At 49.0% G+C, this 25,299-nt stretch overlaps 1 protein-coding gene across 1 annotated transcript in view; it reads left to right on the top strand.

Moving 5' to 3' along the window:
• Positions 1 to 9,327: 9,327 nt before the first annotated feature.
• Positions 9,328 to 25,299, top strand: part of RUBCNL (rubicon like autophagy enhancer) — a 31,052-nt gene continuing 15,080 nt past the window's right edge. The window contains exons 1-4 of the mRNA XM_009906269.2: positions 9,328 to 9,424; positions 11,510 to 11,618; positions 15,954 to 16,619; positions 24,301 to 24,386. Coding sequence (XP_009904571.2) covers positions 9,356 to 9,424; positions 11,510 to 11,618; positions 15,954 to 16,619; positions 24,301 to 24,386 — 930 coding nt within the window. The 5' untranslated portion in view covers positions 9,328 to 9,355. The remainder of the gene's footprint in view (positions 9,425 to 11,509; positions 11,619 to 15,953; positions 16,620 to 24,300; positions 24,387 to 25,299) is intronic.

The raw sequence follows: 25,299 nt of genomic DNA, 5'->3' as shown, positions 1-25,299 counted from the left end.
TTTTGAGGGCAGGCTGGCTTGCAAGACGCATTGCAAGATCACCAACCCAAGACACTTCCACGCGCTTCTGTCACCCAGGTTATCTGCGGGAGGGAAGGACCTGCCTTAAAGTGCTGGAGTCGGTGGAGACAGACTGACTGGGAGAGCTCTGAGAGACCGAAACTCGCCACCGGAGGGCGTTGAAGCGCACCCGTGGCCGGCCGGGGAGGGCAGCGGCCGCGGTGGGGGCGCGCAGGGGCGGCCTCTGCCTCCCTCTGCTGGGCGCTCTCCCCGCCGCCGGCCCGGCACCGGCCAAGCCCAGCCCAAGCCCGGCTTGCATCGCCCCCGCCTGTCGACTTGTGGGTTAGAAACTACCCCACGGCCTTCAGCGCCCGCTGGGCAGGGACTTGCTGAAGCTTTTCTGCTGCCTCCTGCAGCCACCCAGCGCGGGGAAGGCGGTAGTTAAGCTCTGGCTGTGTGTGCTCCTGGGTGTCTCACAGGATGTGGTGGAAAGACGATGCAAATCTCCTCATATCTAACACAGGCAGTGATGCCTTAAGCACCTGAGAAAGAGAAGACTTCTTTCAACAGCACTGTACTGACTCTGGTTCTTCTCTGTAGCATAGACCTAATGCTCAGCTGCAGTATGCAGCATCCTACCCAGCACAGGTTCCTCTGTGCGCTTGCCTCTCATGAGTGGCTGCACAATAACAGCACAAGCACCACCAGGATCTGAATTCCAGTGGCCACTACAGGGGAAATGAATATCTAATGTCCATTTTTTTGGAAAAGCAGAGACTGAACTGTGTCCAGTTCTGGGCCCCTCGATTTAAGAAGGACATTGAGACACTTGGATGTGTCCAGAGAAGGGCAACGAGGCTGGGGAGAGGTCTGGAGCACAGCCCTGTGAGGAGAGGCTGAGGGAGCTGGGGTTGCTTAGCCTGGAGAGGAGGAGGCTCAGGGGAGACCTTCTTGCTCTCTACAACCACCTGAAGGAAGGGAGGTTGTAGCCAGGTGGGGGTTGGTCTCTTCTCCCAGGCAGCCAGCACCAGAACAAGAGGACACAGGCTCACCTGCACCAGGGGAAGTTTAGGCTGGAGGTGAGGTGAAAGTTCTTCCCAGAAAGAGAGATTTGCCATTGGAATGTGCTGCCCAGGGAGGTGGTGGAGTCACCATCCCTGGAGGTGTTCAAGAAAAGTATTGGATGTGGCATTTGAAGCCATGGTTTAGTTAGTCCTGAGGTGCTGGTTGCTAGGTTGGACTTGATGATCTCTGAGGTCTTTTCCAACCTTATTGATTCTATGATTCTATGATCACAATGAGAAAGCTTCTCTGGGAAGAAGCCTGCAACTGGATTGTTCCCTCTGGGTTTGCCTGCATGGAAAGCCCTGTCTCTATGCACTCCTCAGAGTGTCCTGTCTGCATGAACAATATGCCAAAAATGAGGCTTTTGTCTTCACCTTCAGTACAAACAGTTTGTAAGTCACCATCCCTGGTGTCACCATCCCTGGGAGGCGTTCAAGAGGGGATTGGATGTGGCACTTGGTGCCATGGTTTAGTTAGTCCTGAGGTGCTGGGTGCTAGGTTGGATTTGATGATCTCTGAGGTCTTTTCCAACCTTATTGATTCTATGATTCTAATTAAACAAATCCAAGCCTGTCTTGGAGATGGAGTTTAACTGAGTTTGCAAGGTTCAGTTAAACCATGTACTGTTGCAGAGACTGAAAAGCAGAAGTTAGTAAAACAACCTTGGTGTGGGGGTCGGTTCATGTTCCAGTTGAAAGGAGAGTGGATGTCTAAATAGCAGAACTCCTGTTTAAAAAAAGAAGGCAGAAGTAAGCAAATGACTTGCCATCTATTTCAAAGATGCTGAACTGCAGAGAGCTACGAGCACAGCGACAAAAGAGCTCCCAAGGCATGCAGAATCCCCTTACAGCATACCCAGGAGAGACCTCCCAACATTTCCCTTCTCCCCACCTGAGGGTACACCCAAACCCCCCAGGGCTCTTTCTTCCCTCTCCACTTCTAGGCTGGTCTCAAGACTGGCCAGGTCTGAGACTGCCCTCCCCCTTCTCCTCCTGGCATTAGGATACTCCCCCAACAGTACCAGATAGGGAAGCATCTCTCGTGGGGGTAGGGAGGGAAGCAAACAGAGAGTGAGGGACTTTGCAGATAGATTTATAGGGAGCAGGATATTACGGGTATGAAATACACAGCTTCCTGTGTCCACCCACTAGGCTGGACACTCAGATCACCAGAGGTGTTAACTTACGTGGCAGCAGCAGGAGGCACCCAGCCTAAACTGCCACAATCTGCATTTGCATCGACACTGATAACCACCATGGGAGGTGCTAACTACCACCTGCTGTGAGGACAAAATGCTTGGAGGAAAACAGAACTTTGTGGTGGTTGTTGTTGTTGAGCTTTGAACGTTTTGTGTGCTTGTCTGTGTGGATAATGACTTAGAAGCTTGATGACAGAGGCAACAGCAAGTTGCTTGAAGCAACTGAAAATGGTTTAAACTGTGATGCCACTTTTTGTGCTTCTGCTACTCAGTCACTTAGTCATTTTTCTTTTTCATGATGCTTTTATGCTTCCCCCCCCCTAACAAACAGCAGATGTCACCGGTATTTGTCCTAGAAATGGATCTTTTAAGCAGCAGACCTGCAGGCTTAGGAAATGGCATGAAAGGACACTACAGAACACCCTCCAACATCATGATCAAGAAACTTCGTGGGGTCTGCCTCTGAGAAGTGGACCTCTCTCAGCAGTTGCTCTTTTGCAGCATAAGACACCTTGTGAAAATGCTCAGTTCTTCCACCACAGGGCCTGGGAACTGGAACATCACTTCCTCACCATGCAGCTCTCCTGCGCCCCAGGCTGCGGACAGATTGGTTGTAGAGCAGCCAGGCAGAAATGGACTTGGGGGGACTGGTTGACAGCTGCCTAAACACGAGCCAGCAGTGTGCCCAGGTGGCCAAGAAGGCCAATGGCATCCTGGCCTGCATCAGGAATAGTGTGGCCAGCAGGAGCAGGGAGGTCACTGTGCCCCTGCACACACCACCGGTTAGACCACATCTTGAGTCCTGTGTCCAGTTCTGGGCCCCTCAGTTTAAGAAGGACATTGAGACACTTGAACGTGTCCAGAGAAGGGCAATGAGGCTGGGGAGAGGCCTTGAGCACAAGCTGGGGTTGCTTAGCCTGGAGAAGAGGAGGCTCAGGGGAGACCTCATTGCTCTCTACAACTCCCTGAAGGGAGGTTGTAGCCAGGTGGGGGTTGGTCTCTTCTCCCAGGCAACCAGCACCAGAATAAGAGGACACAGTCTCAAGCTGTGCCAGGGGAGGTTTAGGCTGAAAGTTAGGAAGAAATTCTTCCCAGAAAGAGTGATTGGTCCTTGGAATGTGCTGCCCAGGGAGGTGGTGGAGTCACCATCCCTGGAGGTGGTCAAGAGGGGACTGGATGTGGCACTTGAAGCCATGGTTTAGTTAGTCCTGAGGCGTTGGGTGCTAGGTTGGACTTGATAATCTCTGAGGTCTTTTCCAACCTTATTGATTCTATGATTCTATGTTCATGTTTTGAAGCAGTTTAGTGTGACTTGGTATAAAGAACTATAAAGACACAAAATACTAGAGTGTGAAGTGAATTTTATAATCCCAGATTTCATCCCAAATTTGGGAAGACAAGCTACAGCTGCTTCCAAACATAAGGCTGGACTTGATAACCTCTGAAGTCTTTTCCAACCTTATTGATCCTATGATTCTATGATAAGTAGAGAGCTGTAAAAAGTGCTATGTTAAGAAATCATTAAGAGATCATTAAGTCCAACCTATCACCCAACACCTCAGGACTAACTAAACCATGGCACCAAGTGCCACGTCCAATCCCCTCTTGAACACCTCCAGGGATGGTGACTTCCACCACCTCCCTGGGCAGCACATTCCAATGGCCAACAACTCTTTCTGTGAAGAACTTTCTCCTCATCTCAAGCCTAAACTTCCCCTTTTGAATGTGTTTCCTTGTAATGTATAGTCTGAATTACAGCGGCACTGGCAACTGGGGAGCAAAAACCAGCAGAGTAAATGTGGGACACATAGCTGTGAGACAAGGTAGCTGTCAGCAAGGTCAAGAGCTTCTTAAGGCAGTTTTGCCATCTGGGAAAATACATGCTGTATCTATGCAGATGGGATCTGGAGAAGTATGGCCTACATTATCAGTATCTGTTCTCTCTCTGTGTCACACATTCATGCCAAGAAACTACGTCACCATGGCATCAGTGTCTGAGCTCAGCTCTGTACCCCACGCGAGGAGCATTTAACGCAGCCGAGAATGAGTTCTTCAGTGTCTCAATTTCCTGTGTCTTTAACCTCCGGTGTGATTCTGCCAGCTCCCTTTTTCTGCTCAATCTACCCTTCCCCACATGCTTTGCTCCAGGAACTGCCATGCAAATTATGTCACTGGGTTGTTTTAGTTGCACTCCCAAGCAATAGCTGCAGCCTGAGCTACGTAAGAGGTGAAGACCAGAAGTTACTTAAATATCTATGTACATATGACCTTTTGCTGACTTCAAAGGCACTGCAGAACCCTTGCCTCAGGAACTGTATGGGTACAGAGTTTACAATCAAAACCATCCAAAAGTGCTGCTTTTTTGACTGTTTCTGATGTTTAGTTCATAGCTCCAAGGATTTGCCTTTTCCCAAGATGCCAATTTTTCCCATTTGACATGAAATGGACAATAGCAAGGAAGTCATTCTGCCCCTGGACTCAGCACTGGTTAGGCCACACCTGGAGTCCTGTGTCCAGTTCTGGGCTCCTCAGGTTAGGAAAGATGTTGAGTTGCTGGAAGGTGTCCAGAGAAGGGCAACAAAGCTGGGGAGGGGTTTGGAGCACAGCCCTGTGAGGAGAGGCTGAGGGAGCTGGGGTTGCTTAGCCTGGAGAAGAGGAGGCTCAGGGGAGACCTTCTTGCTCTCTACACCTGCCTGAAGGGAGGTTGTAGGCAGGTGGGGGTTGGTCTCTTCTCCCAGGCAACCAGCACCAGAACAAGAGGACACAGTCCCAAGCTGTGCCAGGAAAGCTTTAGGCTGGAGGTGAAGAGAAAGTTCTTCCCAGAAAGAGTGATTGGCCTTTGGGATGTGGGGCCCAGGGAGGCGGTGGAGTCATGATATCTGGAGGTGTTCAAGAGGGGACTGGACGTGGCACTTTGTGCCATGGTTTAGTAGTCATGAGGTCTTGGGTGACAGGTTGGACTTGATGATCTTTGAGGTCTTTTCCAACCTTATTGATTCTATGATTTTAAGGTCTACCACCAGATGGAAGTAGCTCCCTCAGGTGCTGGGAAGAAAGCAGAGGACACAGTTGCAAGCTGTCATCCTCTGCCAGGGTACCAACATCCTCAGATGTGTTCTGTATTTTGACTGGATGCTTATAAATCAGCATGTCTGGGATTCTTTAGAGGATCAGCTGACAAGCAGTTTCATTTCCTGTTTGTATGTTTGGCTTGGGATAGTTATCCTTCCCTTGTAATTATATTGGTTTTACATGCAATTATTTCTGTACTTCCTTGTTTTAGCACATTGCTGATACTTTTAACCTCAAGCCTGCTCTAGGTAGCTCTTTCCTGGAGAATCTGGAATCAAAAAGGGATTGGAGGTGGCACTTGGTGCCATGATTTAGTAGTCATGAGGTGTTGGGTGACAGGTTGGACTTGATGATCTCTGAGGTCTTTTCCAACCTTACTGATTCTATGATAATCACAGTATCACAGTATAACTAAGGTTGGAAGAGACCTCGAGGATCATCGAGTCCAACCTGTCTCCACAGACCTCATGACTAGACCATGGCACCAAGTGCCACATCCAATCCCCTCTTGAACACCTCCAGGGATGGTGACTCCACCACCTCCCTGGGCAGCACATTCCAATGATGAACAACTCGCTCAGTGAAGAACTTTCTCCTCACCTCGAGTCTAAACCTCCCCTGGCGCAGCTTGAGACTGTGTCCCCTTGTTCTGGTGCTGGTTGCCTGGGAGATGAGACCAACACCTTCCTGGCTACAACCTCCTTTCAGGTAGTTGTAGAGGGTAATGAGGTCACCCCTGAGCCTCCTCTTCTCCAGGCTAAGCAACCCCAGCTCTCTCAGCCTCTCCTCACAGGGCTGTGCTCAAGGCCTCTCCCCAGCCTTGTTGCCCTTCTCTGGACACCTTCAAGTGTCTCGATGCCCTTCTTAAACTGAGGGGCCCAGAACTGGACAATGATGATTCTTTACAAAATGATTACAAAAGACAGAGTTCACTCATTCTGCAACATTAGCCTTATATTTTATCTTTTACATTAAACTACCCAAAACTAAACAAAAAGCCTTTGAGGGTCCTCTGCAGAAATCTTCCAAATAATTGCCAAGGTTGAGCTATTTCAGTCGTGTGATTAAAACCAGCCCTTTCCCTCAGTTAAAAACCAGGTTTGTTTCTTCCACACATTTTGATGCAAACATTGCAGACTGTCTTGGGTGCTTCTCAAAAGCAACTCCTTGAGTGGATTTAATGAGTTGTACTAGAGAGAGCAGGGGTATCTGCTTTGAGTTCTCCCCAGGGCACCCTTTTAAAGCTCAAAGGCCTCACTATAGCATATACCTTGGCTGCTGCTGAGCTTTACAATCCATTTACTTTCATGTGGAAAGTAGGAAGATTCCTCCATTTACTTTCACGTGGAAAGTAGGAAGATTCCTCTGCAGAATCCCAGTGCTGTGAGCTCTTAATAACAGCGTTTCTGCTTCCAACCTCATTCCTCTGTTATCTGATATTCTGCTGGAAGGCTTTGGGCATGATTTTGCTCATGCTTTTCTTTTTGGCATATACTCTAGACGAAATAGCTCGGGTTTTTTTTCCCCCCCTCTTCTAAGCCAAGGCAGGTCATGCTGGTATCAGGGCAAGATGCCAGTTCGGTGCTCTCCAGTGTTGTTGAATTTCCACCTTGTAAACTTTTAAAACAGTCGAGTATTTCCTTCCTCTTTTTGTTTTTCCTTGTGGCTTTCAGTTTTCTAATATTTCTGTGGGTGAAACGTGCTTTTAATCACATCTCAGGCAAAGGGTGTGACACAATACAAAGGTTCCTGCTGATGCACCTAGCCGTAAAAGAGAGCAGCACGCTCTTCTTGTGCAGCACTGCTTTCTGACCTGTTTAGCGTTTCGCCCTTGTGTGATTCTTGTCCTTGGGAGAATCTGGGGAAATTGTAATGGCCCGAAGCACAAATTCCCTACCTGGATTTCTGTCAGCCCCTCAGTAAGAAATGCAGCAGAAGGGTGAATAGGAAGTTTCTCAACAGCAGAACTGATTTTCACACGTAGCTATATGTGAGATAAGCAACTTATCTCTGGGAATTTGAAACACACACACACACACACAATAAGATAAGATCCAGACCAAGTGCAGGGAACTGTGCAGTTTGGCCAGGGGCTAGCCCTAAGTTTCCACAGCCCAAAGCCACCGCTCAATTTACTGGCCAGGCCATCATCTGTGCTTGAAAGGGAGGCAATTACTTCACAGCGTCTGAAACCCACATTTTCAGACGCAGCTCTGGTTTGTGTTCTGTTCACTGTTCCTACTTATTTCTGCATGCTACCATCTGGATTCTACTTCCTTTCTACTTCCTCATGGTTTGCAGTTTCCTAAGTTCCTGCACATATTTTTTGCATTATGAGCAATCAGCAATTGTTTTTTTAGCTCCAGGAATAGAGCTCAGCACTTTTTCACTTTATTTTTAGTCCAAACCACCTACTAGAGAACTTCGGTTTGCTAGCGTCGAGCCTTCTAAGGCAGCTGACTCTGAGACCTGCCTGGCAGATGGCTCAATCCCTTTCTGAAAGCCAAGTGAGAATGGCTCTTTGTTTCTAGAAGACCAGCTGATTGCAGATGCTCCAATACAGCTGATACGTGAAGGTGTGTCTGCAATTGCTGCCCGCGGGCCTCAGCATTTCCCAGCTAATCAAGAAAAGGCACTCCATTCGCTCCCAGTTGGCTTATCTTGGGTTTGTTTGGCAATATAATAGAATATCTCAATTTGAAAGGACCTAGACCGTCGTCTAGTCTAACTGCCTGAACAATTAAAGGCAGATACGAAGTTAAAGCATGTTGCCAATGCCATTGTTCAAATGCTTCTTAAATACAGACCGGCTTGGGGCATTTACCATTTCTCTAGGAAGACTGTCGCAGTGTTTGTTCACCCCTTCGGTGAAGAAACGCTTCCTAACTCCCATTCTAAACCCCCTTCGGCGCAGCTTCGAACCATTCCCACGCATCTTATCACTGGATACTAGGAGGAAGAGACCAGCAATTCTCTATCCGCTTTTCCTCCTCAAGAATCCGTAGGAGGTCGCCCCTCGGCTTCTGTCTCTCCAAACCGGACAAACTCAGAATCCAGAGTCGCTGCTCCACAGGTGGTTCTTGTTGCTGCTTGGATTTGTTTGTGTTGCTTTTGGTGAGTTTTGTTTTCTCCAAGTTACGATTCAGCTGTGTGCTTTTGCGGGGTTGATGCTTCCGCCGAAGGCTGCCCTTCGGTTCCCGGTGAGGCGGGTCGCGGGACTCACCCCGGCGCGGAGCGGGCCGCCCCTAGCCGCGGCTGTGGGCGGGACCTCTCGCCGCTGGGCAGCACCTCCCTCCGGCGGGCGGAACTCCGCTCCCCAGCGCCGGGAGAGCGGGAGGCCGGCTGGCCGGGGCTGCCGCTTTAGCGGCGGGAGCCGCGGTGGACCCCAGCGGGCAGGCGTGCGCGGAGCTGGCTGTTGCGGGTGCCGGTAGGTCCGGGGAGTCGGCGCGCCGGGGCCGGGCGAGAGGTCGGTCGGCTGGCGTCTCTCCGGCCGCACGGTGCGCGTTCCTGGGCCGGCAGGCGTTCGGGCGGCGGAGCGTCTCTCTGCCTCGCTCCGCCGAGCTGTGTGTGAAAGGGAGGCGGCTGCCCAGCGCCGTGCCGGGAGGACAACGCCAGGTTTTGTCCATCGCCTGTGCCTTTCCCTGGCTGGCACCAGTGGGGAGAGGGGGAGAGCAGCATCGCTGCGATGGAGCCGGAGCGCGGGGGCTTCATTGCTGCCGAGTCCTCGGCGTCTCTTTCCTTTACCACAAACGGTGGGGTACAGAAGGTGAATACCTTCCTCTTCTGCCTTTGTTAGGCATTCCTCTTGAGTTGTATGTGATCTAAAAAAAAAAATCTAGGCTCTGTCTAACACAGATTTCCATTCTTGCTGACCTCCGCTCTTGGTAAGCTCATCAGCAGACTCAAGACAGTCCCAGAGTATTAAGTGCAGAGTCTGCAAAACACATGATGTGCTGATGATCGTAATTCTTTGCTGCTTCCAGGTACTTCATAACAACAAAGCATGATCGTTTTCCCACCATGTCTCTCCGCGCAGTAACTCTAGCCAGCTACAGCGGAACAGAAGACTTCAAGCCCTGCTCCAAAGAGGTGAGGCGAGGAGGGCATCTAAAGGTTGTGTCAGCGTTTTCGCTTAGCTGGGCAACGAGTGGGGGAGGTGTCACGGACATGACTTCTTCCAGAAAAATAGCTTTGAGTTATTAGTGGTTGCAGTAAATATTTTTAAGTGCTGACGGTTTCATTGCAGAGTTAACTTCTGTAATACAGCCCCGGCGCTGGGGGGGGGGGGGGGTGGGGCTGACTCATTTATGCTATGAAGGATGTCAGGGTGGTTTATATTGGCTATGACAACATGCTTTGGTACCTTCATGCATCTCTCTGCTGTCATATTTGCTTCTAAGTGCTCTTTAATTGCATACTATATATATATATGTTTGCTTTAGTGTGGTAGTTAAATCCTAAAGGAACTCTTTTCCCAGTCTGGTAGTTAAATCCTAAAGGAGCTCTTTTCCCAGTCTGTGAGATAGCTGACATTGTAATATCTGGAAGGTAAATGGAACTATTTTATCCGAATTCTCAGAGCACCAGGCTGCTTCTGCTAAGAGACCAGGAGAGTTCTTTGAGGAAAAGATTAAATCTGAGCACTTAGCACTCAGTATTTACTCCTGTGTGCACCCCAGCGTCAGGCAGCTGTGATGCTTGCATGCTGAGATGCAGATCTGAAATGTTGCTCTTCAGTTAAAAGGGAAAATCTTTCTGGGTTTTAATTGCTTCTGCTTTCTGTAAGTGTGAAGCCTATCTGGTCTAGATCTGTTCTGCGTCACCTTGTTCTCCCACGGGACCATGTGGGGAACATAGAAGTCAGGACAGGGTGTCTGGCACACCTTTTAACTCTCTTCTCTTTGTATGGGATCACAGAGTGCAGGGAAGGGCAAGAGGCATGCTGAGGATGCTTCTGTGTGGAGACATCCTGTTGATGTGCTGTGAGTGGGGAAAAGACATGAGAGATGCCTTGGTTAAGTGCCTTTTCATGATGCATCTGTTGGAGCTGGGCACCCCTTTGCTTTCCCTGGTCTGCAGGTCCAAGACATATGTGAGGTAGTGGAGAGGGAGCAGGAGACAAATATATGTGACCCTCACAAGTGATTTTTGAGTGTGGGGAGACCTGTTGCTTTGGCAGCCTTAGTGTATCTTACTGCCTAGCTGGAATTCACCCTTTGGTGTCCCTGCTAAACTGCTTGCCCTGGTTCAGCTGGCACTGGTCTGACAATCCAGCCTTAGTGTATCTTACTGCCTAGCTGGAATTCACCCTTTGGTGTCCCTGCTAAGCTGCTTGCCCTGGTTCAGCTGACACTGGTCTGACAATATGGTAAATCCAGCTTTGGGGTTAGAAATTCCAAAGCCAAAGTTATGGCCCCACAAAACAAAATGCTGATCTGGAACAAACCTGCTCAGTCAGTTCAAATGCATTCAGAATACTGGGCAGCTTGTGTCTGACCTGTATGCCAGGTAAAGTGTTATCTCTGTCACCTCTTGCTGATGTGAGCTGTGTGTCCCATGCTCTATCAAATTAGATGTGATTATGGGACCATATTTGCTCCCAGTCGATATGGCTGGGAGGTCAAGCAGCACGTGTGTCAGATACTTGTGGAGTCAGGGTCTCATAGACTTAGCTCATGCACTATACATCTAAACAGGCCCATGCTTGAAGTCTTTTCTACTCCATTGCTGCTGTTCTGGCAGATCTAGCTATGTGATTTAACATTTTCCTCCTCTATATGCCTTATGCACATGCTTAATTCTCCTCCAGTGGAGAGATTCTTTTGGTCAGCTACCTTCTAGAGTGAAATGTGAGATGCAGAATGGAGAAGCCAGAGCTCTCCAGACACTGCATGGTTCTGCAGAGATTTTCAGACAACCAGAAATACAGGCAGTGTTTAGGTGACTGTCTTAGCACAGTATTCTTCCTGCTGGTATGACTGTGAGACTGGGGCTATTATTACCAGAGTGCTGTTGTCTTATAACCAAATCAGCTGCCTGTAAGTGTTTAGGAAGAGACTGGGGCACTTGGTGCCATGGTTTAGTTGATTAGGTGGTGTTGGGTGATGGGTTGGACTCAATGATCTCAGAGGTCTTTTCCAACCTGGTTAATTCTATTCTATGTTCTTGTTCCAGTTAAACCACAGAGGCCTAAAGGTGGCATTCATGGAATCAACCTATTCTTCAAATCCTTCAGTGAGGATTAGCTGCCTTGCTCCAACACCTCAAATCTCCATTCTGTCAGGTATGCCAATTTGTTCTCACATGTGCCCCTCTGGGGAGCTTTGCTGATGCTAATACTGCTAGCAGAAGCTATTATGTGTACTGAAGAAGCATGATCAGGATGGAGAGAAAAATCTTGCTTCTTGGCTTTGAAGGTGGGACTACTTCCCTCACTTGAGGAAAGATGTTGAGATGCTGGAAGGTGTCCAGAGAAGGGCAACAAAAATGGGGAGGGGTCTGGAGCACAGCCCTGTGAGGAGAGGCTGAGGGAGCTGGGGTTGCTTAGCCTGCAGAAGAGGAGGCTCAGGGGAGACCTTCTTGCTGTCTCCAACTCCCTGAAGGGAGGCTGTAGCCAGGTGGGGGTTGGTCTCTTCTTCCAGCACCAGAACAAGAGGACACAGTCTCAAGCTGTGCCAGGGGAGGTTTAGGCTGGAGCTGAGGAGAAAGTTCTTCCCAGAAAGAGCGACTGGCCATTGGAATGTGCTGCCCAGGGAGGTGATGGAGTCACCATCACTGGAAGTGTTCAAGAAGAGACTGGATGAGTCCCTTAGTGCCACGGTTTAGTTGATGAGATGGTGTTGGGTGCCTGGTTGGACTCGATGATCTCAAAGATCTTTTCCAACCTGGTTAATTCTAATTCAAAGTATATTACACAACTTAAAGTATGGGGTTTCTTGCTTTTGAAAATGCTACTTCAGGCATTTTAGTTAAACTGGCATTTTGAGTGCTCAGCTGTTCAGCTGATTCTTGGCAGGCTAACTCCCTGTTCATTCAAGAAACAGCTTCTCAGGTATTAACAGATTACCATAATTACTCACATGCTTATTGATTACAAAACTGAACTTGAGTGCTGTTCTTGCTTGGTTCTTGTTTGGGTTTTGGTTGCTTTTATTTGTTTGCTTGTTTGTTTATTGTTGTTTTTCCCTGGATTGTTTTTTGTTCATTGGTTGGTTTGTTTTTATTGGAACTAACTTATTTCTGGAGTAGCAAGTTGAATTTTTGTTTAAACTAAGAACATCACTAAAAACAAGTACTTAGCTGCATGGTTATATGATTAGTGCTGGAGATGCTTCAAGAATAGAGTAGAATTAACTAGGTTGGAAAAGACCTTCAAGATCATCAAGTCTGACCCATCTCCCAACACCATCTACTCAATTAAACCATGGCACCAAGTGCCTCCCCCTATCCAGTCTCTTCCTAAACACCTCTAGTGATGGAGTAGTGGAGTTGATGAATGTTGAGAGGAGATGGAAAGGCAATGGGAGTTCACAATGGAAGGGCAGAGCTGAAGATAACAAAACTGAATGCTTGTCTTGCACAGCCAAGATGTCATTTGCAGCCCAAGTTGAGCTATTGCTGTCCAATGAAATATCAGTAGTTAGCAAAATTGCTTTCTTTTCCTGAAAAGAGCAAGATATATTTCTTTGGATATCAGGTATCTTTTGTTTTGCTGTACCTCTCAAAGATGATACACCCTCTTTTTCCCCCCTTAATTCACCCAGAAGTTCGTTGCCCATCCAGGCTGGCCGTCTGCCCCGGTGGCTCCTCTTCCAGCACATTGGCACAGCCTGTTCCTGTGCCTTCAAGAGTTCTTTCTTGAAGCAGGTCCAGCCCTCCTGGACCCCTTTGTTTTTAAGGGCTGTTTTCCAAGGTATCTCCTGAGTTAGATCCTTAAGTAACCTGAAGTCTGCCCTCTGGAAGTCCAGAGTGGAGGTTTTGTTGCTGCCCCTCCTAGCTTGACTGCATATTGAAAACTCAGTTATCTCATGGTCACTGGACCCCAGCCAGCCTCCAACCCCCACATCTCCCACCAGCCCTTCTCTCTTTGTAAAAAGAAGGTCAAGCAGAGCCTTACCCCTGGTAGGCTCACTCAGCAGCTGGGATAAGAAGCTGTCCTCCATACACTTCTAGACTGCCTTCTCTCTGCTGTGTTGAGTTCCCAGCAGACATCAGGCAGGTTAAAGTCACCCATGAGAACAAGGTCTGGCAATCTTGAGACAGCCTCTAGCTGCCTACACAATAATTCATCAACCTCTACATCCTGGTTGGGTGGTCTGTAACAGACTGCAACCAGGATGTCTGCCCTACCCTTACGTTGCCAAGGCTGGCTACGTTGGCAAGCTGTAGTTTTGCTGCTACTTCTTCAAGAGCTTTGTCTATGTAAGTGGCAGATGGCTAATTGTAGTTATTGATGAACTCTTCAGCTAACTTTGGCCTGGCTTTGTTTAAACTTGCTTTCCAAAGGATGGGGGGGGGGGTTGCATTTGTTTTGATCTCTTCATTAGCAAACTTTCTTATCGTGCAGTCTGAATGCATGCTGGCTTCCAGGTGAGTGTCTTGTGGAGGGGTTTAGTGTTTTGCTTTGAAATATGCCCAAGGAGAATAGAATAGAATTAACCAGGTTGGTTAATAGAATAGAATTAACCAGACCTTTGAGAACATCGAGTCCAACCTATCACCCAACACTCTCTCTGAAAGACTTGCTTTTTGTTTGGTTTGGTTTGGTTTGGTCTTAAAACATCTGGTCTTAAACACCTCCAGGGACGGTGCCCCAACCACCTCCCTGCACAACCCATTCCAGGGCTTCACCATTCTCATGGGGAAGAACTTCCTCCTCACCTCCAGCCTGAATCTCCCCACCTCCAGCTTCATTCCATTCCCCCTAGTCCTGTCACTACCTGATATCCTGAGAAGTCCCTCCCCAGCCTTCTTGGAGCCCCCTTCAGATACTGGAAGGCCAATTTCTTCATTGCCTGGCTGTTCCTGTGAGGCTTTTTGCTCAAGAATAAATTGAAGTCCCCTACCTTGCATAGCTGCTTGTAGCAGTGCACACTTCTATATCAGGCTAATGTGCATGGGCTGCCCAGGGAGGTGGTGGAGTCACCATCCCTGGAGGTGTTCAAAAAGGGATTGGACATAGCACTTGAAGCCATGGTTTAGTTAGTCATGAGGTGTTGGGTGTCAGGTTGGACTTGATGATCACAGAATCAATCACCAAGTCTGGAAGAGACCTCAAAGATCATCAAGTCTAACCTGTCACCACAGACCTCATGACTAGACCATGGCACCGAGTGCCACGTTCAATCCCCTTAGGTCTTTCCCAACCTTATTGATTCTATGATTCTACATTGCCTTATTTGCCACTAAAAGCAGGTTTTCCATTTTCCTGTTGAGCCACAATTTTGCAGTAGATGATATAGGGCCTTGTCACAAAGTACTTTGATCCCTTCAGAGCCTGGATGCTGAATTCGCCGCGACAGAGCTAGTTTTCTTCACGGGTTCACGTAGCTGTTGCCACCTCTCTGAGTAATAGACTGAAGGTTATTTCAGCCATTTCCACATGGGGAGTGTCTCACAGAAGGTCAAGTGCTTATGTGTTTCAGTTCAATTACTGTGTATTTTTTTTCCCTCTTCCTGATCTAGGGAATGTAACGTGACCTATTTTTTATGACAACAGCGCCAGCAGCCGTACTGGTAGCTGTATCTCATCCGGTTTTATGGAACAGTGATGTTGTTGAGCATGCTGACAGTTTGTTGCTATTGAAGTCCTAACAAGCAGCACCAGTATTTTACTGCTGTTTTATTGCCTACCCTGATCAATGACAGAAATACTTTCTAACTGTAGAAAGCAAAAGCTTTTATTGCAGGAAGAGACAGCAGAGTGTGGTGTGTGAATTCAGTGCTTCTTTCTTCTCACCCATCTGAAGAAGAACATGTGTGTTATTCATGTTGGATATTACATTTTTTTTCCCCTAAGGATAGGACAGGATAGAATAGAATAGAATTGAATAGAATTAACCAGGTTGGAAAGGACCTTCGAGATCATTGAGTCCAACCTATCACCCAACACCACCTCATCAACTAAATCATGGCACCAAGTGCCTCATCCAGGCTCTCTTTAAACACTTCCAGGGATGGTGACTCCACCACCTCCCTGGGCAGCACATTCCAATGGCCAACCTCTCTTTCTGGGAAGAACTTCTTCCTAGCACCCAGCCTGGCACAGCTTGAAACTGTGTCCTGTTGCTCTCTCACAGGTTGCCTGGGAGAAGAGACCAACCCCCACCTGGCTACAACCTCCCTTCAGGGAGTTGTACACAGCAAGGTCTCCCCTGAGCCTCCTCTTCTGCAGGCTAAGCAACCCCAGCTCCCTCAGCCTGTCCTCACAGGGCTGTGCTCCAGACCCCTCCCCAGCTTTGTTGCCCTTCTCTGGACACCTTCCAGCAACTCAACATCTTTCCTAAACTGAGCAGCCCAGAACTGGACACAGGACTCCAGGTGTGGCCTAACCAGTGCTGAGTCCAGGGGCAGAATGACTGCTTTCTAATCTCTTGACTTCCTCCCTTTTTTTGAACAGAAGAGTACTCGAGGCCCGCCGTGATCGGGCATGCCGGACGTTTGGGATCATACCCAGGCAGTGCTGAAGCTATTAAAGACATTCTTGTATCGGTTTTAAATGCATCTGGTTTGAAGCCCTCTGTGGTGCCGGTGCAGACCACAATGCAGGAAACTGAGCATCTGGACAGTGATATGGAAGGGTGGGAAGAGAGCAGCGATGGGGATAGCCCTGACGACAGTGATTCCGCGCGGCACAGCGTCGCCTGTGCGCAGACGGACATTCGGTTCACCAGGCACCGGGCGTGTTGGGACAACACCGACTTGGATTCCTCTAAACCTTCGCCGGATACTTTCTTTTGCTCCCCTTACTCAGCTGGAGATCCTGCTACTTCCTCCTGCAATGGTTTCGCTGTTTCAGACGTGTCCCCTCTGAAGCAGAACTGCTTTACGCAGGTGACGCTAACGGGAGGCACTGTCACAGCAGCTGTCGTGCATTCTGGAGGAGAACGTTACGCCCCTGCCCAGCGGGGCTCGGCTGGCACCAGCTTTCTGTCCAGCTCCACTGAGTTGGACAGAGCAGAGGATGTATTGAAATACCCTGATGCTTTGGAGCCTGCACCCATCAGCAACAGGGACAGCAATTCTCCCAGTGGACTTCCCCAGGCAGAGGCAGTCGATCGAACAGGTAAGTTCACAGGTCTGTTTTGGTGCACTAGGTGTTGTGGTTTGAGCCTTAACTGGTGTTTAAGAGCCCAGATGGTGGCAAGACTGAGAGCTCCTCCCCTGCTCCCCCTTCCTCTTTCCTGATAGAGGGAAGGGGAAAGAATAGGGGAAAATAGGGGAAGGAAAAAGGGAAAGAAAGGGGGGTAAGGGAAAAAGGGAGGTGGTAAATCTACTGAGAAATAATTTGGAGTCAGTTTGGAAGTAGAGAAGTAAATATTTTTTTCCTTTAAACAATATCTATCCATGTATCTGTGTGTGTGTGTATGTAACAATGGCAGGAAGGGTTCACAAGGATGGATAGGGAGATACACAAAACCAGCAGTCCTTTGGGGAAATGTGGATGCTGCAGGGAGAAAGACCAGGCCTGACCAAGAGAACCAGGAAGCCAACAGTGACTCTTGGTCCTCTCGCCCAGGCAAGGCAGGAGCAAAAGAGAGGGGAAAATGGTTGCTGTACCCTCCCCCTTATAGTTTTGCTAGGCAGGAAGGGGGAGTGGAACAGATTAACTCAGTTTCTCCGGGAGGGGAGAAGGAAGGAACCAAGTCCACCTGGATCAGGTTGCATTAATCCCTGGGGAGAGCAGGGCTCTTACAACCCTCCCCCTCCCAGGATGGGTGTCAAGCCCAGCACACTAGGAAAGACAACAGAAACAGGCCTTGTTTATGGTGATTGTGAATTAGAGACACACATAGAACTGCTGAGTCCCTCAAATCCAACCACTCGCCTAGAGTTCACAATCCCACCACTACTGCTAAGCTACTGCCACTAAACCACATCTCTCAGCACCACATCCATGCATCCTTTAAATGCCTCCAGGGGTAGTGACTCCACCACCGCCCTAGGTAGCCCATTTCAATGTCAGATAACCCTTTCTGTGAGGAAACTTCTCCTAACATCCAACCCAAACCTCCCCTGGCGCAACTCAAGCCCGTTTCCTCTTGTCCCATTGCTTGTTGCATGTGAGAAGAGACCACCCCTCACCTTGCTCCAGCCTTTTCTGAGGTACTTGTGGAGAGCAATGAGGTCTCCCCTCAGCCTCCTCTTCCAAAGCTAAACAGCTCCAGCACCAGAACAAGAGAACACAGTCTCAAGCCTGCACCAGGGGAGGTTTAGGCTGGATGTTAGGAAGAAGTTCTTCATAGAGTGATTGGTCATTGGAATGTCCTGCCCAGGGAGGTGGTGGAGTCCCCATCACTGGAGATGTTTAGGAAGGGACTGGATGGGGTGCTTGGTGCATGATTTAGTTGATTAGATGGTGTTGGGTGATAGGTTGGACTCAGTGATTTCAAAGGTCTTTTCCAACCTGGTTAATTCTATTCCCTCAGCCATTCCTCATAATACTTGTGTTCAAGGTCCTTCACCACCATAGTTGCTCTTCTTTGACACTCTCTGGCAGTTGAGTGCCCTTCTTGTTGTTGCCCTTGAACACAGTATCCAAAGTGTGGCCTCACCAGTGCCATGTAGAGGGGAACAGTCACCTCCCTACACTTTTGGCCACACTATTCCTGATGGATGCCATTAGCTGTTTCGGCCACCTGAGCATGCTGCTGGCTCCTATTCAGGTGGCCATCATTCAGCACCCCCAGGTGCTCCTCTGCTGAGATGCTCTCCAGCCACTCTTCCCCAAGCCTGTAACATTGCATGGGGTTGTTGTGGCCCAAGTGTAGCACCCAGCACGTGACCTTGTTGAATCTCATGCTGTTGGCTTCAGCCCATCTATCCAGTCTGTACAGATCTCTCTGCAGAGCTTTCCTGCCCTCTGCAGATTGACATGGCCACCCAACTTGGTGTCATCTGCACTGAATTGGATAAATGCTGTCATTCAAAATAGCAAAGAGGGTAGAAAGAGAAAGATTAAAAGCAGAGGAGGACCACAGTGTTGGACTGAGTAAAACAGTAGACACTCATGCTTGCACTAGTTGTCTGTCTTGTGATGCAGAAGTGCTTCTATACTATGCAAAAATCCCTGAGCTGTGAGCAGTGTAGAACGTCTGCTTGATGTGGCTTCCACCAGCTTCATCTTGTCTTTGCTGTTACTCTTCTCCTGAAGTGTTTGGTAGTGATTCATTGGTGTGTGTGTGTGTGGGCTCCCTGGGACATCCTGTGCTTGACCTGAGTAGGAGGCGACAGAGTCCTTTGATTCTGGAATGTTGAAGGCAGGGTATTAATATCTGTTCCCATCATGTCTGAATGAGCTTGTGCCAGAGCAGTGTGTTTATTTTTCTTCTTCCTGTTCACAAGTGCACCCACTGTCTCTGAGAGCCATCTGATAGGGATCAGGATCTTTATACCCCTCCCCAGTTTCTGGCTATATGCATATCCTGCCTATTGTCTGTGAAGAGACATAGATTTGAGGACTGCCAGCAAAGGCTGCCTCCTGTTGCTGCAGTGGCAGGGAGCTCAGGAAAGGGCAGGCCCTCAGGCAAGGACCTCTTGAGTGGGCACACTTAGTGCATTCCCCACAAGACTGCTGATGGAGCAGCTCCTTGGTCTCAGGGCTGTGCCTCCATGAGACAAGCTGGCCTTCCTGGGCTGCTGTCCCTGCTCTGTCCCCTCAGCAGGGACAGCAGAGCAATCCCCTTGTGTTTAATACCTAACAGTGATATGAACAGCCTTGGCTACAGCAAGGTGAAGCATTTTTATTTTATTGAGGAAGAATGAGGTCAGTATCTAAGGGTGTAGTCTTAGTAGAGACTGAGCTTTGAAAGATGGAGCTGCCGAGGCCTGGAATGGAGCAAAAAGCAGGGAACAATCATTCTGGCAAAGGCTGGGGTTTGGGTTGTTTGTTTCCTTCTGCACATGAGCCAGCAGTGTGCCCAGGTGGCCAAGAAGGCCAATGGCATCCTGGCCTTGATCAGGAATAGTGTGGCCAGCAGGAGCAGGGAAGTCATTCTGCCTCTGTACTCAGCACTGGTTAGGGCACACCTTGAGTCCTGTGTCCAGTTCTGGGCCCCTCAATTTAAGAAGGACATTGAGACACTTGAATGTGTCCAGGGAAGGGCAACAAAGCTGGGGAGGGGTCTGGAGCACAGCCCTGTGAGGAGAGGCTGAGGGAGCTGGGGTTGCTTAGCCTGGAGAAGAGGAGGCTCAGGGGAGACCTTCTTGCTCTCTACAACTACCTTAAGGGAGGTTGTAGCCAGGTGGGGGTTGGTCTCTTCTCCCAGGCACCCAGCACCAGAACAAGAGGACACAGTCTCAAGCTGCACCAGGGGAGATTTAAGCTGGGTGTTAGGAAGAGATGCTGCACAGAAAGAGTAATTTGCCATTGGAATGTGCTGCCCATGGAGGTGGTGGAATTGCCATCACTGGAAGTGTTTAAGAAGAGACTGGATGAGGCACTTGGTGCCATGGTTTAGCTGATTAGATGGTGTTGGGTGATAGGTTGGGCTTGATGATCTTTGAGGTCTTTTCCAACCTGGTCTATCCTATCCTATCCTATCCTATCCTATCCTATCCTATCCTATCCTATCCTATCCTATCCGCAAGGCATGTGTCACTGCAGGACTGGGATCTCTTAATAATACCTTTGTCATCCTGGATAGGCTGTCGTCAACAGCTAATACAGCAACCATTCTGGTTGCTTCCTTCTGCTGGGTGTTGGCCCCATGCATTTGAGGAGGAAACCACACCCAATGGTAGGGGCTGGCTGAGACCAGTTGTGCAGGTTGGGGTAGCCAGGTCTGGAAAATGCAGTCCAGGTTCTCTGTGTCATTGGGGACTGAGAGGCACACGTGTAACAACAAATGAGTCCTGCATGACTTGGTCTTTTGGCACGAGCCGAGGAATACAGCAGCCAGGTGACTGAAGACGTAGTGTTCTGGATTTGACAATCAATTACTCCTCATAGAATACATAGAATAAACCAGGTTGGAAGAGACCTTCAAGATCATGGCGTCCAACCCATCAACCAATCCAACACCACCCAAACAACTAACCCATGGCACCAAGCACCCCATCAAGTCTTCTCCTGAACACCTCCAGTGATGGTGACTCCACCACCTCCCCAGGCAGCCCATTCCAATGTGCAATCACTCTTTCTGTATAGAACTTTTTCCTAACATCCAGCCTGAACCTCCCCTGGCACAGCCTGAGACTGTGTCCTCTTGTTCTGGTACTGCTTGCCTGGGAGAAGAGACAAATATCCGTCTGTCTACAACCTCCCTTCAGGTAGTTGTAGAGAGTAATAAGGTCACCCCTGAGTCTCCTCTGCTCCAGGCTAAGCAACCCCAGCTCCCTCAGCCTCTCCTCGTAGGGCTTATGTTCCAAACCCCTCCCCAACTTTGTTGCTCTTCTCTGGACTCGTTCCAGCAGCTCAACATCTTTCCTAAACTGAGGGGCCCAGAACTGGACACAGGACACAGGACTCAAGGTGTGGCCTAACCAGTGCAGTGTACAGGGGCACAATGACCTCCCTGTCTTGCTGGCCATGCTATTCCTGATGCAGGCCAGGATGCCATTGGCCCTCTTGGCCGCCTGGGAGCATGGTGTTTTCTGGTGGCTTTGCTGTGGCTGATGTGTCACTGGCAATTCACAGCTCTTGTTTGTGCTTCTAACCTCTGTGGGCATGAAGGTCACTTTGTATTTCTGGGGCTCTGTCCCCAGCCCCAGCTGCCTGCAGGCAACAGTGCTCAGGAGCCAGAAGGGCAACCAGATTGGTTTTTGTGGCAGATCCAGAGCTGCCTTCCACTGCTGGATGCACTGGTCTGCTTCCCCATGTTCCTTCCCTGCCATCCTGGCCTGCATCAGAAATAGTGTGGCCAGCAGGAGCAAGGAGGTTATAGACAGGCAGAGGTTGGTCTCTTCTCCCAGGCAGCCAGTACCAGAACAAGAGGACACAGTCTCAGGCTGCGCCAGGGGAGGGTTAGGTTGGATCTTAGGAAGAAGTTCTATACAGAGAGAGTGATTGGCCATTGGAATGGGCTGCCTGGGGAGGTGGTGGAGTCACCATCACTGGAGGTGTTCAGGAGGAGACTTGATGGGGTGCTTGGTGCCATGGGTTAGTTGTTTAGGTGGTGTTGGATTGGTTGATGGGTTGGACGTGATGATCTTGAAGGTCTCTTCCAACCTGGTTTATTCTATGTATTCTACCCTGTACACAGCACTGGTTAGGCCACACCTTGAGTCCTTGTCTGGGTCCAGAGAGGGAAAGAGCCTCAGTGTCATGAAATTAGAGGCACAAACGAGGCCAATATATCAACAGCCCTTGAGGCTACTTAATTACACAAATAAAGTGGATGGATCAGAAGGAGAGAGAGATTAGAGAGTGAGAGAGAGAAGAGGAAAGGAATTGTATTACCACAGCCCTCACCCCCAAGACAGTTTGGGTCTGTGGAGGAAGGGTGCTGCCGCTTTGGCTGTAGAGGAGAGGTCATTGCTGTCCTCTGAGCAGCCTCTTCAGCTCCGTGAGTTGTAGCAGGCAGAACTTAGGACACGGAGAGAGGGTTCCTCTTGGTCTGCTTCTTCCAGGCTACATGGAGAGGTCTCTGTCATTTTTTCTCTCCTGGTATTCTCTGCATTTTTCTTCAGAGCAGCATTGCCCTGGGCTTTTCCTTCTCTCCTGTTCTCAGCAGCATTGTCCAGGTCTTCTTTCGTATTTTCCTTTTTCTGAGCCAGTAGTTGCTCAGATCTTTTATACAGTTTTTAGTATATGCCAGAGACTATCCATTGGCCTCTGCCCATTTCCAAGACAGCTGCAGTCTCCTGAGCAATCCTTATCTATGCACCTCCCAGAGAGTCCTCTGCCCAATACACATCAGCTACTGTCTGGGCAAGCAGCAAAGGTGATTTTATCTTTGTTGAGTCACCTCAAGAGAGACAAGATTTAGCCTCTCACAGTCCAGTTCTGGGCCACACAATTGAAAAAGGACACTGAGACTCTTGAACATGTCTAGAGAAAGGCAGTGAGGCTGGGAAGAGGTCTCAAGCACAAGCTCTGTGAGGAGAGGCTGAGGGAGCTGGGGTTGCTTAGCCTGGAGAAGAGGAGGCTCAGGGGAGACCTTCTTGCTGTCTACAACTACCTGAAGGGATGTTGTAGCCAGGTGGAGGTTGGTCTCTTCTCCCAGGCAACCAGCACCAGAACAAGAGGACACAGTTTCAAGCTGTGCCAGGGGAGATTTAGGCTGGAGGTGAGGAAGTCATTCCTCACAAAAAGAGAGATTGGCCATTGGAATGTGCTGCCCAGGGAGGTGGTGGAGTCACCGCCCCTGGAGGTGTTCAAGAGGGGATTGGACGTGGCACTTAAAGCCCTGGTTTAGTTGGTGATGAGGTGTTGGTGCTAGGTTGGACTTGATGATCTCTGAGGTCTTTTCCAACCTTATTGATTATATGATTTTATGGAAGTATATATGTATATAAAAACCCATGGTATATCTAAAGAAAACCAGATGTGTGCTCTGATGCCTAGTGAAAAGTTCTTAGCAGGGGAAAAAGAGGTGAATTTTCTTTCATGTGTTCCTCACACTCAGTAGCAACTGCCAGGAAAATAAAACTGCTGTTCTGGGAAGCAGTGAGGGCTGTGGCTAATGCATCCACCCCAGCTGAGCACATTACCATGCAGTGTGGGTTGCATTTGGAAGTAAGAGGCAGATTTCCTTGAGGTATGGAAAGCTACCAGCAAATTTTTTTCTCCAGACTTGCTGTAGGCACAAGATACAGGTTGATGGACCTCTCTGCATGGCCAGACAGCAGTGGTATTTCTGTTTTCTTCCAGCTGTTGTGTACACTGCACTGGTTAGGCCACACCTTGAGTCCTGTGTCCACTTCTGGGTCCCTGAGTTTAGGAGAGATGTTAAGTTGCTGGAAGGTGTCCAGAGAAGGGCAACAAAGGTGGTGAGGGGTTTGGAGCACAGCCCTGTGAGGAGAGGCTGAGGGAGCTGGGGTTGCTTAGCCTGGAGAAGAGGAGGCTCAGGGGAGACCTCATTGCTCTCTACAACTCCCTGAAGGGAGGTTGTAGCCAGGTGGGGGTTGGTCTCTTCTCCCAGGCAACCAGCACCAGAATAAGAGGACACAGTCTCAAGCTGCACCAGGGGAGGTTTAGACTTGATGTTAGGAAGAAATTATTCATAGTGAGAGTGATTTGCCATTGGAATGTGCTGCCCAGGGAGGTGGTGGAGTCACCATCACTGGAGGTGTTTAGGAGGAGACTTGATAGGGTGCTTGGTGCCATGGTTTAGTTGATTAGATGGTGTTGGGCGATAGGTTGGACACAATGATCTCGAAGGTCTCTTCCAGCCTGGTTTATTCTATTCTACTCTAAGCAGAGAGCAGTGTTACCTGGCTGTGTTGCAAACTGCAGAGCATGACTGTAATCCCAGCCACAGGTTCTGGCTGTGGTTGTCCCAGCATCTCATGGTGTAGCTGGAAGAGAGGGATCATGTTAGGTGTGCAAAGCTACTGTCACCATCCAGTTCCAAACTGTTTCCCTGGTAGTTGGTACTCGTGCTTCAGGTTGCCAGGGTGCTTCAAATGCCAGCTTGTTCTTCACATTTATCTCTCCTCTTTCTTAACTTCACCACAACATCCAGATCCAACAGAGTTTGGTTTTGGGAAAGAATGTTTGCTTTGCTTTCTGGAATTCACCCTGCACACATCCTGGGAGCTGCAGAGAACGAAACAACTAATGGGAGTTCTTGTTGCATCCTCAGGTTCTGCCTCTTCTTTGAACATCAGCGCTCTACCGTTGAATCGCTCGTCGCAGGACATCTGCGTGCTTCCAGAAGATGTAGAGAAGGTGAGGCCAAGACAGGCTCCTGTGGCAATGTGGTTTTATGTTTCTCTTTTAATAGTGGCAAACCCAAATGGCAGAATGTTAAAACAATAACACACCTTTCTGATAGACAGCAGTGTGCCCAGGTGGCCAAGAAGGCCAATGGCATCCTGGCCTGCATCAGGAATAGTGTGGCCAGCAGGAGCAGGGAAGTCATTCTGCCCTACACTCAGCACTGGTTAGGTCATACCCTGAGTCCTGTGTCCAGGTCTGGGCCCCTCAGTTTAGGAAAGATGTTGAAATGCTGGAAGGTGTCCAGAGAATGGCAACAAAGCTGGGGAGGGGGTTGGAGGACAGCCCTGTGAGGAGAGGCTGAGGGAGCTGGGGTTGCTTAGCCTGGAGAAGAGGAGGTTCAGGGGAGGCCTTATTGCTGTCTACAACTCCCTGAAGGGAGGTTGTAGCCAACGAACTTGTGAACTAGCTTTTAATGTTGCTTTTTGTGAAGGCATTTCAGAAAGGAGATGATGTTTGTCTGTAATGTGGGAACCAAAACAAAAGTAATTTGCTCTCATTCACAAAAAAATCCACTGAGTATCTACCTGGATTAGAAAGCACAGGCTGAGCTCTGTGAAGGTACTTCTCCTATGCAGATGATTGGGAACTGATGTGATTACAGGTTAAAAATAGCAGCAGCACAGTCCCTTATGAATGAGGAAGCCTTTAGAAAAACAGAAGAAACCAAAAACTCAAACAAAATAATACCCCAAACAAACAAACCACCAAAAAAGCTAACCAAAAGCAAAATAAACCAGAACCCCAACACCCAAACCACTTTTTAGGCTGTGAAATGATCTCTGAAGTTTAAGAGACCTGAACCCTAAGGAACATATAGTAAGGAACATGTTGCTTAGCATGGAGAAGAGGAGGTTCAGAGGAG

This window comes from Dryobates pubescens, chromosome 7 (genome assembly GCF_014839835.1).
Source record: "Dryobates pubescens isolate bDryPub1 chromosome 7, bDryPub1.pri, whole genome shotgun sequence".
Lineage (NCBI taxonomy): Eukaryota > Metazoa > Chordata > Aves > Piciformes > Picidae > Dryobates > Dryobates pubescens.
Note: the sequence above shows the minus strand (reverse complement) of the source record. Positions and strands in the feature narration are given on the sequence as shown.